Source organism: Lepidochelys olivacea (assembly GCF_965140295.1).
Source record: "Lepidochelys olivacea isolate rLepOli2 genome assembly, chromosome: 14".
NCBI classification, from domain to species: Eukaryota; Metazoa; Chordata; order Testudines; family Cheloniidae; genus Lepidochelys; species Lepidochelys olivacea.
This window is the reverse complement of record NC_140424.1, coordinates 10,918,535-10,938,647: the sequence shown is the minus strand read 5'-3', so window position 1 is coordinate 10,938,647 and position 20,113 is coordinate 10,918,535. Positions and strand designations below refer to the sequence as shown.

The following is a 20,113-nucleotide window of genomic DNA, read 5'->3' as shown; positions in this document are numbered from 1 at the left end:
TTTTTTTCATCTCTTTTCATGGCTTCCTCTTTCATGTTTCTATTCTTTTTTTCCCTCTCCCTCTTTCCTCCCTTTTTGCTCCTTTTGTCTTCCTTTATCATTTTGTCCTCTGTCATCTATGCACATTGGTGCCCATCGCCATTTCTATAGAGTCAGAATGCTTTGCACATGCAGAAAGCAAAGGAAAATGAATAGGATGCTCATCAGTTTCTTTCTGCAATCTCTTCTGCGTGTAAAGGCTTTGACTCACTGTGTCAGTGACCTTCTGTGTCAAGAACTGGCTGTGAAGGAGTACTGGCTAGCTTGGTACAAAACTAATCAGTTTTTCTTTGTACCCAGACAAGTGTTAAAGAGCCTGGATGTTGACAGACACTGACTAAACCCAGTCAACTTCCATCTGCAATCTTTTCACCCAGAAAATGGCACAAGGAAAAGAACTAACATGTTAGTTTCTCTTTGTAACTAGTCCCAGTAGAATGTCCTTTACCATGTGATTACCTTCAGACTACATCTAAAAGCATCCCTTGTGTGTCAGAAAGTGATGTTCTTGTTTTGAAAATGGACTTTGTAGGCAGCTTTGTATCTGGAATTAAGTTGTTCTGCTATTGTAATGGATTGAAGGAGCAGAGTGGAAGGCATTTCATCATAATTGTAAAGTAAGCAAGAAACTCCCAAGTTTCCTGCCATTGGTTTAAAAGAGAAGTTATTACTTTACACTAAAGATATTAATCATAGGCTGACTAACTTAAAATCACTGAGTTCTGACAAGTCAAATTTTCACTGCCTTTAGGTTAGCCTACCCTTACTCAGTGAACATTGCCATTGAAATTGGGCCGGTTACCAAGATGTTTTCTCATATTCTTTATGCATTTCAGTGCTTGTCAATGCAAATATTTTAGCCATACTAAAAACTGCTGTCTGTATGCACCTGGAGTATTTTAAGCCAAAGATAAAGAAATAATCTGATACAATTTCTGGGGTTTTTTTTAAAGAAAAATACATATATGACGTTCTGCTCTGTATATAGCAGGGATGGGCAAACTTTTTGGCTCAAGGGCCACATCTGGGAAGAGAAATTGTATGGGAGGTCATGAATGCTCACAGAATTGGGGTTGGGATGTGGGGAGGGGGTGAAGGCTCGGATGGGGGTGCAGGCTCTGGGGTGGGGCTGAGGATGATGAGTTTGGGGTGTAGGAGGTTGCTCTGGGTTGGGACTGAGGGGTTTGGAGGGCGGGAGGGGGATCAGGGCTGGGGCAGAGGGTTGGGGTGTGGGGAGAGGCTCAGGGGTGCAGGCTCTGGGCAGCGCTTACCTCAAGCGGCTCCCAGAAGCAGTGGCATGTCCCTGCTCCAGCTCTTATGTGGAGGCGTGGCCAGGAGACTCTGCACGCTGCCCCATCCACAGGCATGGCCCCTGCAGCTCCCATTGACTGTGGTTTCTGGCCAATGGGACCTGCAGGGGCGGTGCTTGGGACGGGAGCAGAGCAGAGCCCCCTGGCTGCCCCTATGCCTAGGAGCCGGGGGAGGAACATGCCGCTGCTTCTGGGAACCGTGTGGAGCGGCCCCTGACCCTGCTTCCCGGCTGGAGCGCCAGAGCAGGGCAAACCCCAGACCCACTCCCCAGCGGGAGCTTGAGAGCCAGATTAAAACGGCTGGCGGGCCGGATGCGGCCTGTGGGCCATAGTTTGCCCACCCCTAATATATAGTGTAACCATTGTCTCAGAGGCCAAGGGTCTTGTCCTCTCCATCGTATTAGTGTTACCAAAGATGAGAGGAGATTGGAAAAAAATGTGTTCTGGGTGATTACTGGTTAGTTAAATCTATTAATTATGTTAGTCAATAATGCATCATCACTTCAGCTTGTGCAGTATAGTGTAGATGTTATAATAGCAAACAAACTTATTATGACACCAAAAATAAGAGTAAGGAAAAATCTGTATGGACAAATTGCCACCTGCAGTTGAATGAATTTTCAGACAACCCTCCCAAGATTAGAGGAGAGGTGACATTGAGATGTTACAATAAAGCACTGTATAAATTACAATGACAAGCTCTACAAAGTTTTAAAAGTAGTCCCCCTCGGCGGGGGGTGGGGGGGAGACGAGAAAATGCAAAGCACTAAAATCCAGCTCTTCTTGTCATTTGCTCTTGAGGATTTTCTTAATTAAAGGATTTCCTTAATGATTTTTTTTTCAGAAAGACTAAAAGAAAAAGGTGGTGCAGTATTTTTAGCGAGTGAAGGGAAGGTGATAATATCTTTAAACTTAAGGCAAAAGCATCCAGTATGATACATATACAGTTGCACAGATAAAGAATCACAAAATACCTTCTAGATCTAGGATACCAACATAATTATAAACCATATGAGCCTGAGCCAAAGCCCATCGATGTTAATGGAAAGATTTCCACGGATGTTAAAGTGGGCTTTGGATCAGGACCCCCCTATCTTGTTGTTTGTACCCTAATATATAAAGGTCTCCTTTTTGCTGTGAAAGATCGTGTTAAGGCTGATTATTTAATACCTACCTGCCTGCCAGCAGGGGTTTGTGAGTTTGATTTATGTTTTCAGAGTGGAAGACACTAGCAAGCAAAGTTAGCATTATTATGAAACAGTTGAGTTAATGTTATGCCGAGTCTGAATCAGAACCGAGCATCCAAATACCCCTGCACTTTTTAAGACCTCAGATCCAATTTTGTGTGCAAACTTTGCACCCTCAGGCACATCTCTAGTACCTATTTATTTAGTTAATATCAGGTATCCCTTACAACTTTATTTTCATTATTCTCTACAATGCTGTAAAGTCAAAGAGCAGGGAACGGTCACGTGTTAGATATGCCCTGTGGAGAGCAACGTGTAATATGCTGCTTGTGTCTATGAATATTTTATTGTTGACCTACCTGAATTAAGGTCTGATCCTGCTTCTGTTGAATTTAATAGCCAGAGTTTCATTGATTTTAATGGGAGCAACATTGGCCCACAAAAGTAAAAACTCAGTTTTATCTGTTCGCTACCTGCACGAAGTGAGATGCTGATGCATGTAATTTGGGTTTAAGGTAAAGAAACCTTAGGGTGAGTGAAGGTTCCTAGGTATCAGAGCAAGATATAGTGCCTCCAAATTCCCTTGCCTAGAAGAGTCTCCATGTAATCAGTTAAGTTGGGTCTCAGGCTCCTGTGTGTTGCTGCAGTGGCACAAAGGAGCCTTATCACAGGCCAGGATCCAGTTCACCATCTTTTATACTTGAGTGGTCTTGAAAATTGAATTGTTACTTCTGAGAGAATTCAAATAGGCAGTGAAATTACCATAAAGCTGCTTGATGTCCTGAGAGTAGCTAGACATATATCTTTCATTTAAATCATTCCTATTCATCCACATTTCAGTTCTGTACCTGTTATTTTATAGAAAAGGCAAATTACTCTTAATCCTGACCCAAATGAGAAGATACTGTATATCTGCAAAGTGCTAAGTACTCTGGTCCTGATCCAGCAGAGCACTTAAGCATGTAGTTAATGTTAAGCCCATGAGTAGGCCCATTGTATAATGGACTTATTCATGTGCCTAAAGTTAAGTACATACTTAAGTGCTCTGCTGAGTCAGGATCAAGACCAGTATTCTTACTATATTCATCATACTGGGATAGAATCCATATATTTACGGTGCAGAATCTGATGTGCATAGTGACCCCACCTGTGCAACCTTTATTCATGGTAATTACCACATACTCATTCTCCACACCCACTGACAACTAGTATGAATAAATGTTCCCCAATCTGAGTTAGAGTTGCACAATTCAGATCAGAAAAGGAGTACTTGTGGCACCTTAGAGACTAACCAATTTATTTGAGCATGAGCTTTCGTGAGCTACAGCTCACTTCATCGGATGGCATCCGATTGTTTTAGCTCAGTTCGCTGATCCTACTGGAAAAATCCAGGAAAAACAGTTTGTCTGTGTGTGTGTGTGTGTGTGTGTGTGAGAGAGAGAGAGAGAGACTTTGTCAGGAAGTGATTTAAGCTATCATATTATTCTTCCATCAGGTGGTGAAACACAGCTGTGTTAATATTAAGGGCTCATTCACACAGCAACCTTATCTTGCCTCTTACCAGTCAGGAGAACAGCCAGCTAAATGTGGGGTTGATGCCCATTCAGTACGTTGTTAAGTTAATAACCGGTGAATCTTAATCATGTGTTGCTTCTGCTAGCTGCCTAATCTGGCAAATTGTTCAATTCCTATGCGTGCGTAGGTACACATTATTTTGCTTGTGGAGAGGACTTCCACAAAGGCACATAAGAGATGAAGAGGGTGGTGAGTGAGGCCTCTGCAGTGGGGTGAAATTGATTTTCCCCTGAACCATTGTGGAAGTTGTATGTAAAGTAGTGTATTTAAGTTTCTGTGCCAGCCAGCAAAAACAGGAACATTTTTTACTTACTACTACATTGTCTTTAACTCAACACTGGTGCCTGCAGCTAGATATATTAGAGCTGACACAGTATTCTCACAATGATTCAGAACATCCCATATATGCTGCAGCACTCAAGTTCTGCTTGAGCCATTGTGTTTAATATGCTGATTATTTTCAGACTGATGTAGGTTACTGCAGGCGATGTATACCAAGGAATGTTTTGAAGCAGTAACTTAGGAAATACAAACAAGTAGTGTTTTCCAATACAATTTTACATACTCTGCAGCTTCAGCAAATAAAACCGATAAAGTAAGACTCATTTTGTGGAGCTGTACGTAAATTGCATTTTACGTGAAACATTGAAAAGAGGATATTGCCACTTTTGGCCTATAAAAGAGTTGGTTGGTTTGATCAGTCGGTCAGGCTGAAGTGCTTTTTACCTTGCAATAAGTTAGGTTCTGTTCTGTGTAAATCTGAGGTCCCTGCTCCACTTGCTACAGTGTTGTTACCATGCATTTATACCAGTGTGACTGAAAGCCGAACCAGGACCTCAAGAAATGACTACAGTTGTAGCAGTTGGCATAATCCATGGTTGCTTAAATATCTATAATAGCAACAAAATAACTGGTCTCACACAGTAGAAGAAATGTCACATTTCACTGTTCATCTGATTTCATTTCATTTGGGTTCTGTGACCACTAGAAAGTCACAAATGCAGTTTTCTGCTGCCTCGATGAAATGTTGGATCTGCTGAATATGCTTGAGAGGATTCTATTGAGAGCTGCACTTTGAAGCTAAACTTTTGCTGACGTGGCAATAAAGTGCAGATCAGTAGAGAATGAACTTCCCGTGGCAGGAGTTCAGCAGAGAAAAAGCCTCAGATGTTCAGCTGCTTTCCATACCATCCTCACCTGTTGAGTCCTCAAATTTGGGCTGGAAATCTCACAAGAACAGGGTTTCTCATGAGGTTTTCACACTTCCAGTCTTTATCTAGAAATGCAACAATAGCAGCTGTTTCTTAGTACGGTCCTTAGCCAGGATGCTAGGGCCTCTGGATCTCTGTCATCACAAACCCTGTGGCATATCCCAGACTCCATTGTCCACATCAGCCTTTGCAAGATTAGCATAGAGACACCCTCCTTGATATGCAAAGGGAAAGAGTGCAAAGTTCCCCTGCATGACCACTGTCTGAAACCTCTCACTCTCTAGAGCTCCCCCCACCCCTGGGATTAAAGTGGTGCAAAGTTTCTTGCTCCAGATGTAATAGTATTTTGTTTCTTGTTGACAAATTCAGACTTTGCTTACACCTTTGCCTCCAAGGAGTTTGCACAGAGTGCAAGCCTGTCCAAAACTGGCTCTTTGTAGGACAGCTTTATAAGAGAAAGGTGAAGCCCTTTGTGTAAAGTCAATCGAAAGTTAACTATTCACAGCAAGAAGCAAGTGCCACAGAAGTCCCCTATCTCTAACTAAGTGTGGTACAAATTTCCAGAAGAGTTTACATAAAGTTAATAGGCATCCTTTTCTGGAAGGAACATACCCTGAGGTGCTTCTAATCAGCTGATCCTGTTCAGGAGGATTTAATCTAATTGTTGTACGTTTAAATAGGGATTATGCCTGGTATTTACAGCACTAGCACTAATTCTGTAGCCCTCTTGTACTGTTTGGCTGTGAATTTCAATCCTTTCTTTCTCTTTGGTATTTAGAACAGCCAAAGTCCTGAGGTACTCAGAGCTATTTTACCACTGTCCCTCTCCGGTGGGTACAACCCAGCATTGAAACATGTCTTGGTTGTCATGACAGTTGTAATTCCCCAAATGTTGCCACATGTAAACTCACCTTAAATTTGAATTCCGTCATCTTCTTAACATGTGGTTAAGCTTCAGAGTGAACAGAAACTGCAATGACTATGTTTGAATTAATTAATATTTTACAGTTTGCTAAAGAGAATTCTTTTTTTAATTAATAAGCTGCTTCACATGTATGGTACTTTATTGGGCTATCAGGTAATTGGGGCTGTTAATTCTATCTCTTGTAAATCTCATGCAATAAACATACTCCAGGACAGAAGCTGAAATCACATAAGATTGAGGTAGTTTGCTGTGAAATTTCTATTAATATCTTTGAAGAGGGGTGAAACAGTATGAAGTGCATGAGAAATCAAAGTTTAAAAGAAGTAAACCAGCTGGCTTGTGTTACATACTACAGTGAATCCCACTTATATGAATAACTGACATGAATAAAACATTTACATGGATGCATTCTTTATGGGTGAAACGTTTTTGTATACCTGTCATTGAGAGTTAAAGCTGGAACGTGAATAAAATGTTTGAGAATTTTTTTAATCTCCTCCATTAGGGCATTTTAGTGCCTCATTTATTCGTTTTTGATCAGCCACATTGTTAAGCATCCAATGGTCAAGCACTAGCAAGCATGGAGAAATTACCTTTCGAACTTCAGTAGTGTCTCATGATTGCAGCTAAAGCTATTATGGGCAGTAAGGCCACGGGGTTGCCGGGAAAAGTTGAGAAGTGATGTAAACAGTGCTGTGGGTTACACACTAGTATGCTGGTGGAAAAAGTGAGTATAATTTGCACTGACTTGACTTTCAGGGGTCTAAAATGAATACAAATCATACGAATGGAGTGGTGAGTGGGGATCAGATATGGTCCCTGACATACATGGGTGTGCCTCCAGCTGATGTCAGTGAGGGCTGAACTTGGTCCCAAGAGGGTCTGAAGTAATATGATGCAACTTCAAGTAATGTGAAGGGAAAGTTAATTTTATCTCTCACCTTCCTGCTACAACCAACAAGTCATGTAAGCGGCACTCATTTTTCATAGCCATTGGTACAAATTGCACTGTTTTGCCACTTACACTCATTTTCTGACCAATTTAACCTGATATGTAAGCAGTGGTGTAACCTACATCCGTGAATTTGATCCAGTGCTTTCTGAAAAGTTTTACCAACTTACTCTAGATGATGCTTAGTTGATGATTGAGCCCATGTGTCTTAGCAGCCAAGAGCACTTCAGGAGCATTTGGGAGTTTCCTACATAACAGAATACAGAACTGGGTATTGAAATCCCTTCTATGAGATTAGGTCCATATTTCTCCTCTCAGTGCTGTGGAAGGAGAAGGGAATGGCCGTTACTTCCCAACCGATAAAGGTTCTGAGATCTCTAAGGTACGTAAACACAGGCATTTTTAAAAACAATCCCATAAGAAGTTTCCTACCTGGTTGGCACATACATAAAACGGCTCTAAATACCTTCTTTTTTTTTTTTCTGAATTCATGGCATATGTTCAGATCGTCTGGTACTTAGGAGAAGATGGTTTGGGCTTTTTAAAACTGCCCCTGTCATCTGCCGTTTACAGTGTATGATGAATTGATCACCTGCAGAGAGGAGGTGGCATCCAACTGCATCTATGAACTACAATCAAAAAATAGTGCAGCAATTAATGCTATTTGGTGAGAAGCAGGAGTATGGAAGCTTCTGTCACAGTCCTCGCTGCAGTTCATACCCCAGGTGACTTAATCTTGTTCCTCAGCAGTTCAGCCTATCTGACACATTCACCGCTTTTGAGGGGAATAAAAAAATTCTGTGCAGGATGTGATTCGGCATCAATCCAGTTATGAGCATGAGAAATCCAATTACTCAGATTCCACAAGGATTTATAATCCCCCATGGGAAGTTCCTCTCTAAAACCCAGGGCCTTGGGTGCAGTTCAGGTGATCTCATGGGTGCCATCGTATGCATTCAGAAATGTGTATATAGTGATCAGTTGGGAGACATTCATATGGAAATACCATTTCATCTTGATAAGAGCAAGTTCACTTTGAACCACTCTTGATAGTTAGACACATGGGACAAATTCTGCCCAGATTTTCTTCAGATGCAATCCCCATTGACCTAATTGGGGGTTGTAACGAATGTAAATCAGGGCAGAATTTGACGCGGTCATATGATCTGGCAGTAAAAGACTTCAGGGGAGAGTCATAGCATTCTGTCAGTAAAGCCTGTGAGACAATACATGCTTTCATTGGCAGGCTGTATTTTGATGCCATGTAATATCCCATTCGTTGCTGTTGCTTGGGAAGAATCATAGTGGAAGAACGACATAGAAAAGAACATTAATTTTCTCCCAGAGCAACCTACTCCAGTTAATCTCCTCTGTCTTCCTACTGTGTTTCACCTTTAACATATGGCAGCTCTGCATCATGGGACTAGCACCTAAAATTAGGTCTGGCCTTGCTATTCTCCCTCCCACTGCCACCCACTTCTTGCATATGTGTAAAATTGGTAAGGAGCAGCTGGGGATTTTGCCCCCTATAAACACCATTTTCTTGTTGCTTAACAAAAGCAAGTTTCTATGCTTTGACATACGCTATAATCTGTCTTAGACTGTGAAAGCACAACTTGTACTTTAAATATGTCTTTCCTGGAGAACAAGATGTGAATTCCCAAATATTTCAATCCTCTGGAATGCTGAGAGACCAGTGATTATTTTTCTGTTTTATGGCAAAGGAAGGGATAGTACTTCAAATGTTTTTTTTTTCATAATTCACCCAAGAGCCAGAAGCTTTCCTGGTGTGCTTAACTGCCCTAGAGTGCTGCCAGGGAAGAATATTTCCTATTGCTGATGTACAGGCAAAAGGTTTTGTGTATACATTGAGATGTGTTAGTCTCTTTTTGTCCACCCCCTTGCTCTGTAAACCCGTTCTGTTCCATCTATCAGTGGTTCCGTAGCAAATACGTGCAGGAGCAGACACAACTCACAGACAAAACACTAAGATATTTTAAAGACTTCCTAGTACTTCTGACACCTTAAGAGCAGTAAAAATTGCTCAAACAATTTAAAAACCAAAAGACACAGATATTTATCTAAAAGAGAGGCTCTAGTTCAAAAAGGAATTTAATTTAGGGAATTCCTATAGCCTGTGTTATGCAGGAGGTCAGATAAGGTGATCACAATGGTTCCTGCTGGCCCTATAATCTATGACTCGGGACCAGCCTGCTTTTTGACATTTGAAGGAACTAATATCTTGTGAACTGAGACATCCTTTTAAAAATCCCTCTCTGTCATGCAATGAGGAGGAGGTGGTGGGAACAGATGGCTGTCACATTGTCTTTGACCATTCATTGTATCTGTAGGAAACCAAAGAGACAGATGAGTATATGCCCAAGGGCCAAATCCTTCTGCCTTTTACACCATCGTAAATACTGAGAGACGTCATGGAAGGCAAGGGAGTTACTTGGAATATCCACCAATGTAGCTGAGAACAGGTGGTGGTCTGTGGTAGGTAACCAAGTAGTCTAAGACAATACTCAGAAAAACAGACAGACCATTAAAGCACAGAAAAAATGGCATAGTGGGTTTTGTAATCAAGCTACTAAATCAAGCAGCCACCTTGAAAGCATGCCTTGTCACCCCCTTTAGAGTCTTATAAGTAATGGGTGACATCAAATAGATCATAAATGTCTAGTATGTTTGTGTCTGGGGGGAGGAAGAACCACAATTAATTTTACTGAAAGCTGGATATTTACAGAAATCAATTTATGATTTAATGACTGAATTTAAGAATAACAAAGCACTGATCATAGCTGGACAACCTTTATAGCATAAATGTAAATGCTTACAGCAGTAGGGCTAAATGTATCATCTTAAAAGGAAAACAAATTTCACTTGCATTTACCTACTGAATGCTAAATAGAAACTGTAAAGCTATAGGCTGATAAGCCTTTCTGTGACCAAGCCTGCCCCCAAACATTTCCACTGCATTACAAAGTTGGAACTCTTCTTAGTTTCCTTAGACCCAGGTCCTGCTCCGTCCCTTTGTGGATTCAGAGGCCGCTAAACACAGCTGCACCTTTGCAGTGCTACTGCGCATGGTGGGTGGCAGAAAGGACCGGCATCGTGTATTTTATAATCTGCAGGTTATTTTGATAATAGCCACAGTATTTACATGTCTGTGAAATCTTCTTGCTAGTTCAAATCTTAGTAAATCCGCTGTAGTTCTCATTAGGAGTAGACTTCTACACTCAACATCGAGGCTCCTGTTTAAGTGAGTTCCCAATGGTATAATGAGAGACAGCACAATCTGCTGGATTGAGTTTGGCATTTGCAATCCAGTATCTCCTGAATTGTAATGCCAGCTCTGATCCTATCTCCCTGTATAACCTAGGGCAAGGCATTTACATCATAATTTTCAGAACTGCCCTCAGTTTTTGAGTGCTGAATTTAGCATCTACCAATAGGGCTGATTTTCTTAGGTGCTGAGTACTGAGCCTAGTTGGAGTTGCTCGTGCTCAGCATCTCTGAAAATCATGTCTTTGTCATAAATTTGGCACTCAAAATTAGAGGCCACTTTTGAAAGTATTTGCTTTAACATCTCGTCCTCAATTTTTCCATCTGTAAAATACAAATATTGTATTGTAAGAAGAAAAGGAATACTTGTGGCATCTTAGAGACTAAAATTTATTTGAGCATAAGCTTTCGTGAGCTACAGCTCACTTCATGAAGTGAGCTGTAGCTCACGAAAGTTTATGTTCTCACGAAAGCTTATGCTCAAATAAATTTGTTAGTTTTTAAGGTGCCACAAGTCCTCCTTTTCTTTTTGTGAATACAGACTAACACGGCTGCTACTCTGAAACCTGTATTGTAAGAGTTTGTCAGGTCAGGTTGGTAGAAGATTGTGTGTGCTAAGTATTGTTGTTATAAAGCCTTTAATCCAAAGGGTTTCAAAGTGCTTAGCAAACCTATGGTCAGACCAAGATTTTCAAAAGTGACCCATAATTTTGAGTTCTAATTTTTTTGTACCCAATTTGAGACATCTTCAATGGGTCTGATTTTCTGAAAGTGCTAAGCACCAGCTCTCTGAAACTCAGGCCCCTCAGAGGTGTCTCATGTTGGCCAGTTAAAAATGGAGGCACCCAGAATCACTTGTCACTTCTGAAAATCACGTCCAGAGATCACTTGCATCTACCAATGGCACAGAGACCCCTCTAGGGTGAGGTGCGGCTTCTGATTAACAACACCCAACAACAGTTGAGCATGGGCTATGAAGAAGTCTGGATAGGCAGAATGGAATTATTTGAAAAATGAAAAATATATCAAAGTTTTTAAAGCAGTTCAACTCCCAGCATATGTGGTTATAGTGAATTCATCTATTTTGATTTTCATTTTGTATTATTGTAAGGGAAATAACCTCAGAGGTAAAACTAGGGGACTTGGCACTGGCTTGTATGATAACATGAGTTTGTAATACAAGAATGTTAAGACTTTAAGCAGCTTCTGGCTGGGTTGGGGCTTTTTTGCGAGGGGTGGAGCAGGGAATTCTCCCCCACCCCCCATTATCACGCACCAGAAGGGACAAACATTCTTTTGTCCTCTGCAGATACTGTACTTCCCAATCAGGTTCTGGCATAGCAGGTCAGTACCAGTTTACATTTCCTCCCTGTGAGGAGAACCCTAGAGCTAAATTCTCTCTCACTTGTACGCTCATAAATCCCACCAAAGTGACTGGAACCAGTTCTGATCTCTGTTTACTGCAGTAGAGTTACTTCAGCTTTACACAGGTGTGACTGAGGGCCAAACTCTCCACTACCGGGTCGTTTCTATGTAGGGACTGGAAACTTGGTGAGTTCAAAATCCTGTTAATTCTTCCATTCTTGGAGCAGGGTTTGCCACTTTGTGGAAGAGGCCACTAATCCTTACACTCCTTGGCATCTGCTGAGACTGTCAAGAAGTTACTGCACAGGGAGTTGGTTTTTTGTGATGTAGACACCTATCCACTGGGAGCCTCTGACCCCTTGCACATAGGCTACTGAATTACCCTCTCATGGTGGTAACACTCAATCACTACTGACTCAGGGAGATTTGAATTGTAAGTGAATGATCATGTACCCCATCACCAATTCCAAGTGTTTACTCAGCACTGGAGCAGTTGACACAGCACTGGATCCTACTATTATTATTGTTTCGTTTCCAGACCGGGCCATTTGTGTATTGCTGCACCTTCTTATTAATACCACTAGTAGTACCACTATTTGGACAAATTAATGATCTTCTCAGTGATGGCTAACTCTTATGAATCTGCCCATAGACTTTTAATATGCTGCTGTTTAATGGGTTTAATCAAGGAATAAATTGGACTCTTTTCTTGGGCTTTCATTTTATATTATTTAACTACTAAGCCCCTTCAGAGAAACACAGCATGATTGAGGGGTTTGTGTGTCACATTAGGACCTGAGCCAGGGAGATGATCAGTGCCCTCAGTCTCACTGAAGCCAATGGGTGCTAAGGGCACTAACCATCTTCCAGAAGCTGCTCAGTACCTCAGGCCCTTCATCTCCGTCTCCTATGCTATGCCTTCCCTACAGGTGTTTCTTATAAAATGTAATCCTGGGAGAGAGTCAAGCCAACTAAAAACTAAACAGAAGTTATTTTTAAAAAATGTTTATTTTAAATTCAGATCATGTGGTTTTGATAAATACAAAAAACGTTACTTCACACACTGCTTGTGGTGTCTGATTTCTGAAAATTGTCTTCACCCGCTGTTCTCAAGATTGATTTACTATAATTACTCAGTTTTACCCAATTACTACTTTGATCTAGTCCCCCTACAAAACTGAACAACTTTAGCTATGGTTGAGAACAATTTCCTCTTTGCAGACCTCACCAATGCTAGCATCAGCATAAGATGCAACAGCATGTTTTCCGCTTCACTCGATTAACTGAGAATCTCTGTATAATATTTAACAGCTGGCTTCCAAATACTGACATTTTAAAAGAGGCTACAAAAGCATATAGGCTGGTTTTTGAGTCAGAAATCTTGACTGGGTCAGCGGTGTACAAGGGCCAGAAGAGGTGATGGCCACGCTCCTGTTTCACCATAATCAGTCAGAGCTGATTTCACTGAAAAGACAAAGACAGGTTAAGTCAAAATGAGAAGAGCAGAGGGGTAAACGTGCTGTCTCCTAAAAGCCAAGGGATAGTTTTGATCTCAGAAAATGTGATCATAGATACATAAAAGTGGGCGTGGGCTGCATTATTTATACCCTACCCTTAACTAGACACTGGCTGCAGCCTGTATGTTCAGTTTGTGAAGTACTCTATATGTGCCATATTCTGCATGGTCTTCCAGGGCAATAGAACAGACACAATTCTGATGCACAGAGGGTCCCAACCACAAAGCACTAGAGCATGGGATTTTTCTCTGTGCCACCATGCAAGGAGTGAACTGGACCGTAGCCAGCAGATCTACAGTTACTGGATCCACTGGCCAAAAGTTCTAGTCCCGGGGAGTTCAAAAACAATAGACTCGTCTGCAGGTGTAAGACTCTGTGGTTCCTTTGGTACTCCGCTGCCACCCGGTGGTAGGGGGAAGGATCCCACATCTCACCACCAGCACCACTGCAGAGCAAAAGGCCTGGTTACTCTGGCTTTGTGCAGGGTTGCTGTTATTGTTTGTTATTACACAACCCTTTACAAATCACGTAAAGACAGTATTGATCGAGGTCCAAGGAACTCGCAGAGAAACTCCGAGAAATAGGAAATACAGGGAAACAGTTGGGTGCAAGGAGGCATAGAGAGGCATTGTGGTTGAGCAGTTAAAAGGCTTCCTGAAAGAAGTGGGTTTAAAGGAGAAGGGGAGTGTTTGGTGCATGGAAAGCAAAAGGCCATTCAAAGCATTAGGGGAAGCATGAAAGAAGAGGCAGAGCAGGAGACAAAGGGAGCAGTTAGGGCAAAGCTGTGGAGCCCAGCAAACAGGGTTGTGCACTAAGATTCCATGCAGGAGAAAGGGGGAGGACTCATGTATTGGGGCTAGGGTCACCAACCCTCCAGGATTGTCCTGGAGTCTCCAGGAATTAAAGATGAATCTTTAATTAAAGATTATGTCATGTGATGAAATCTCCAGGAATACGTCCAACCAAAATCGGCAACCCTAATTGGGGCTTGGGTTCCTGAACCTTCACCCTATGTAGGGCAATCCACGTAATATTGAATCCACAGGCCCCAGCTCTACTTCTCCCATAGCCTGGCCCTCCCCACCTCCAAGCCCTCACTGAATGGCAGTGCACAGGAAGTCCCCACAGTGATTTCCTCCTGGCAAGTGATGTGCACCCTACCTGGCACCCCCAATTCTCTTGCATCTGGGGATCTCTGCACCCAGGCGTTTATGCATATAGAGGGGAAGAATGGCAGCATTTGCTCCTGAGAGCATACAAATATGTAAAGGGATCTCGTATAAAATATGGGGAGGAGAAGATCAGTGTAACATTACAGGTGTATTACTGGGTGACATATGTGATGTGTAGCCTTATGATCATGCAGTTGCTGCTAGCAATAACTTCTGCTACATCCTGTTTTCGTTGCGGGCTGTTTCAGCAGCAACATTGAAAGTACCTAAGGTTAAGGTTTTGATAGTAAGGGATTTCCCATCCTCAGTCCTTTGCTTTAAGGCAGTCAGCAAAAGTTAGTGGTTTTGCAATAATTTTCATTTATGCACAGGTCATTTAAAGTTTTATCAAGCACCAATAATCTTGAATTAAGCATTACTGTATTTTGCATTACCAATTAGATTTGGGAGATCCAAAATCAAGGATACGAAAGATTAACAGCTCAGTAAAATGACTGATGCAAGTTCAACAGAGTAGGTTGCTAGGATATGGGTTTAGAAAACCCCCAACTACCTTTGTCATTGCATTTGTGCATTTCATTTTAAACGTGACACATTCTGCCTTCACTTCCATCATGTGCAACGCCACTCAACTCAGAGGGTAAGCATAGGGTTCACGTGAGGCCAGAACTTGGCTTTCGATATTCAAATAGGGCTAAATCCTGGTCCCATTGAAGTCAATAGCAGGACTCATTTGGCCCATAATGAATCTTTATATGGTGGGAGTTTGGTTGATTATTGGTTTAGAGAGACATCTGGACTCCCCCAAAAATCTCAAACAGGCCTTGCACAGGATTTCTCCTCTTGCAAGTTGCCTGTCACTCATACAGTCATACAGTGGAGAATTTTGATGAGTTAATCCACAGGAAATGGCCCTGGTTCACACTGGCCACCCCCATTCAGTCTCCCAGCACAATAGTCTGCAAAAAGTCTCCAATGGACTCTGTGCAGATGGGGAACCCTACAAAGTGACCTGCACCAGTTCTGCTGCCTGCAAGGCTTTCCATGACCCTCTGAGAGGTTACAGAACTTGGCCCTGTACAAATTAATGTAATGTAAATGGGAGATTTTTATCACTTAAGGTGAAAAACATAATTTGCTAATTCTCAAAATCTAGCAAAGATGCACAAGCTATTTTTCATCAGCTTATCCCTCTAGCTTTGAACTATTTGCCTTTGAACCGTTCTTTCTTAAGATAATGTCCTAAATTCTCTTCTTGAAATAAACCATTTTGCATGCTAGGAAGTAAGAAACATAAAGAGGGTAATTATAACAGGATTTAAATAATTCACTATTGTTTCTTTGCCAATAAAATAAAGACTGTGTTCTCTTGTTTTGTTTGTTCAAGCAATAAAATTTGTCTTACAATTTACTACTGTTTAAAAAAAAAAGCAGCCAACAACAAATGGTTGACATATTCCCAGCTCAAATCTTTGTTTTCCACCAATAAACTTGGCTATCTTCCAAGAACGCTGACTTGTTTGTAAACCTAAAAAGCTTTAAATATAGCTAACGCATAGTTGATTGCTCCTAAAATGTGGTCAGATGAATCGTTTATACAAGAACATTTGCCAAGGGATGCTGCACAGTTGAAATGGAAAATGTTTTGCAGTTATGAATTTGTGTTGTGTTGCTGCCTTTTCAAAACTCTGCAATATTTTAAGTAGTGTCTCAAATTAAAAAAACATGGTCCTTCAGTTAAACAAAGCATAGAGGTAGATTTGAACTCCTTCTTACTTCCATTGATGCCCCAACCACACAAATCATAGAGGATGTATTTCTAATACGAGAATGTTCCACAAACCAGTAAATCTGGGATTATCTCATTGGACTGATTATGTCAAAGCTCTTTAGCCACAGCACTTGATGAGAACTAAAAATAAATACCAGGGCAGTATACAATTATTTTGTGCCTAAATAATCTGTGCTTATTGTGTGTGTCTTTCTCTGATGTGAGATGTAATATCTGGACTTAAGGTTTATTTATGAGAGTTCTTCTAATAAGGGTGTTTGGGAAAGGGTTGTAAAGATAAAATGGCTCATTGCACTTATCAGTTTTAAGGGGCAAAGCCTGTTCTTAGACCAGTGAAAATCCAGCATAACTCCATTGAAGTCAGTGGAATTTATTCCAGATGCACACTAGCCCAAAATTTGGCCCCAGGTATTTTGAAATGGAGAGGCCTGATTCTGTTCTTCCTTACACCATTTTTTCCACCAGTTTAACTCCATTGACGTCAGATTTTAGTGCTGACTGAGGGCCTGATCCTGCACCATGGGAATTTTTGCATTGACTGCACTATAGGAGCAGGATCAAGCCCTCATAGTGGTAGGGCAAAATCAGATCTACTGTCAATTGTTCCCCAGCTGTAAAGTTTGTAGGAAAAGGCAACTTATTAAAATAGATAAATAAATAGAAAATGAAGTCTGTGTTGGGTGGGACCCTATTACCTGTGGACATTTATTCACATCATTGCTAAACTGGCGCACAGTTTGTTCTAATTCACATGACTGGCAGTGTGTGCTCATGGTTCATATGTGCATTGATTATAAGGGGCCACTGTGGTTATGTCTGACTCCCTGTATAACACAGGCCAGAGAACTTTCCTGAATTAATTCCTGTTTGAACTGGAGCAGATCTATTAGAAAAAACATCCAATCTTGCTTGAAAAATTACCACAGCCCTTGGTAAATTGTCCAATGATTAATTACCCTCACTGTTAAAAATTTGCAGATTATTTCCACTCTGATTTTGTCTAGCTTCAATTTCCGCCATAGGATTATGTTATACTTTTGTCTGCTAGCTCAGACTGGATATAGTTGTGTGACAGACCAGGATTTAGGCATGTTGGACAAGACTGTGCAGGGACACTGGGAAGGAAAAGGTAAAATTAAAAATGATTCCATTATTAATTAAAGTCAGTAAGGGAAAGCTGGAAAATGACTATGTAAAACTAAGCAGAACAAAGCACTTCAGATAGTGCTTCAGGGAACAAATACTGTGTTAGCAGGGTGAGACATCTGACTCCATGATTTCTATGGGTAATCAAAATCAGGTAAGTAATTCAGAAAATGTATTAAATGATCAACATGTTTAAGGCTCAGTCCTTCAGCTGTTACACAGGCAAGTGGAATTTCAGGGTGACAGTATTTTAAAGAATGATATCCAATTTTAAAACAGTGATTTAACTTGTCAACCAGAGAAAAAGTCTCTTTTGGGAACTACTAACATCTCAGAAAACTCATTTTAGAAAATATGGCAAATATTTTTTCCTGTTGAAAACCAGATTTGTAAATATATTCATACACACACATAATTGATATGTAATTTATATACACACATCTATAATTTAAATATATCATTTTAACAATGAGTAGATTGAGTTTTTAAATTGTCATGTTATTCATAAATCCCATATTAAATGTGATATTAGAACTCTCTGTCTGGTTTCAGAGTAGCAGCTCTGTTGTGTTAGTCTGTATCCGCAAAAAGAAAAGGAGTACTTGAAGCACCTTAGAGACTAACAAATTTATTTGAGCATAAGCTTTTGTGAGCTACAGCTCACTTCATCGGATGCATTCGATGAAGTGAGCTGTAGCTCACGAAAGCTTATGCTTATGCATGACTGGAGTACTGTCATGGATGGGTATAAACTGTTCAGGAAGGTCAGGAAGGCCCGAAAAAGTGGGGGAGTTGCACTGTATGTAAGGGAGCAGTATGACTGCTCAGAGTTCAAGTATGAAACTGCAGAAAAACCTGAGAGTCTCTGGATTAAGTTTAGAAGCGTGAGCAACAAGGGTGATGTCGTGGTGGGAGTCTGCTATAGACCACCGGACCAGGGGGATGAGGTGGACGAGGCTTTCTTCCGGCAACTCGCAGAAGCTACTAGATCGCACGCCCTGGTTCTCATGGGCGACTTCAATCATCCTGATATCTGCTGGGAAAGCAATACAGCGGTGCACAGACAATCCATGAAGTTTTTGGAAACTGTAGGGGACAATTTCCTGGTGCAAGTACTGAAGGAACCAACTAGAGGCAGAGCTCTTCTTGATCTGCTGCTCACAAACTGGGAAGAATTAGTAGGGGAAGCAAAAGTGGATGGGAACCTGGGAGGCAGTGACCATGAGATGGTCGAGTTCAGGATCCTGACACAAGGAAGAAAGGAAAGCAGCAGAATACGGACCCTGGATTTCAGAAAAGCAGACTTTGACTCCCTCAGGGAACTGATGGGCAAGATCCCCTGGGAGAATAACATGAGAGGAAGGAGCCCAGGAGAGCTGGCTGTATTTTAAAGAATCCATATTGAGGTTACAGGGACAAACCATCCCGATGTGTAGAAAGAATAGTAAATATGGCAGGCGACCAGCTTGGCTTAACAGTGAAATCCTTGCTGATCTTAAACACAAAAAAGAGGCTTACAAGAAATGGAAGATTGGACAAATGACTAGGGATGAGTATATAAATATTGCTCAGGCATGTAGGAATGAAATCAGGAATGCTAAATCACACCTGGAGTTGCAGCTAGCGTGGGATGTTAAGAGTAACGAGAAGGGTTTCTTCAGGTATGTTGGCAATAAGAAGAAAGCCAAGGAAAGTGTGGGCCCCTTACTGAATGAGGGAGGCAACCTAGTGACAGAGGATGTGGAAAAAGCTAATGTACTCAATGCTTTTTTTGCCTCTGTCTTCATGAACAAGGTCAGCTCCCAGACTACTGCACTGGGCAGCACAGCATGGGGAGGAGGTGGCCAGCCCTCTGTGAAGGAAGAAATGGTTCGGGACTATTAAGAAAAACTGGACATGCACAAGTCCATGGGGCCAGATGCGTTGCATCCGAGAGTGCTAAAGGAATTGATGGATGTGATTGCAGAGCCATTGGCCATTATCTTTGAAAACTCATGGCAATCGGGGGAAGTCCCGGAAGACTGGAAAAAGGCTAATGTAGTGCCCATCTTTAAAAAAGGGAAGAAGGAGGATCCTGGGAACTACAGGCCGGTCAGCTTCACCTCAGTCCCCGGTAAAATCATGGAGCATGTCCTCAAGGAATCAATTCTGAAGCACTTAGACAAGAGGAAAGTGATTAGGAACAGTCAGCATGGGTTCACCAAGGGAAAGTCATGCCTGACTAATCTAATTGCCTTCTATGATGAGACAACTGGTTCTGTGGATGAAGGGAAAGCAGTGGACGTGTTATTCCTCGACTTTAGCAAAGCTTTTGACACGGTCTCCCACAGTATTCTTGTCAGCAAGTTAAAGAAGTTTGGGCTGGATGGATGCACTACAAGGTGGGTAGAAAGTTGGCTAGATTGTCGGGCTCAGCAGGTAGTGATCAATGGCTCCATGTCTAGTTGGCAGCTGGTATCTAGCAGAGTGCCCCAAGGGTTGGTCCTGGGGCTCGTTTTGTTCAATATCTTCATTAATGATCTGGAGGATGGCGTGGATTGCACCCTCAGCAAGTTTGTGGATGACACTAAACTGGGAGGAGTGATAGATACGCTGGAGGGTAGGGATAGGATACAGAGGGACCTAGACAAATCGGAG

At 41.6% G+C, this 20,113-nt stretch overlaps 1 protein-coding gene across 9 annotated transcripts in view; it reads left to right on the top strand.

The window, feature by feature from the left end:
* The window catches only part of STXBP4 (syntaxin binding protein 4), a 144,639-nt gene that overhangs the window by 114,711 nt on the left and 9,815 nt on the right, over positions 1-20,113 (top strand). The window contains exon 24 of one of the 9 annotated variants that reach the window (XM_084646904.1): positions 7,773-7,890. The exons of the other annotated variants lie outside the window; for them this stretch is intronic. Coding sequence (XP_084503030.1) covers positions 7,773-7,779 — 7 coding nt within the window. The 3' untranslated portion in view covers positions 7,780-7,890. Of the gene's footprint in view, positions 1-7,772; positions 7,891-20,113 lie in introns of those variants that run through there. 9 annotated transcript variants of the gene reach the window in all.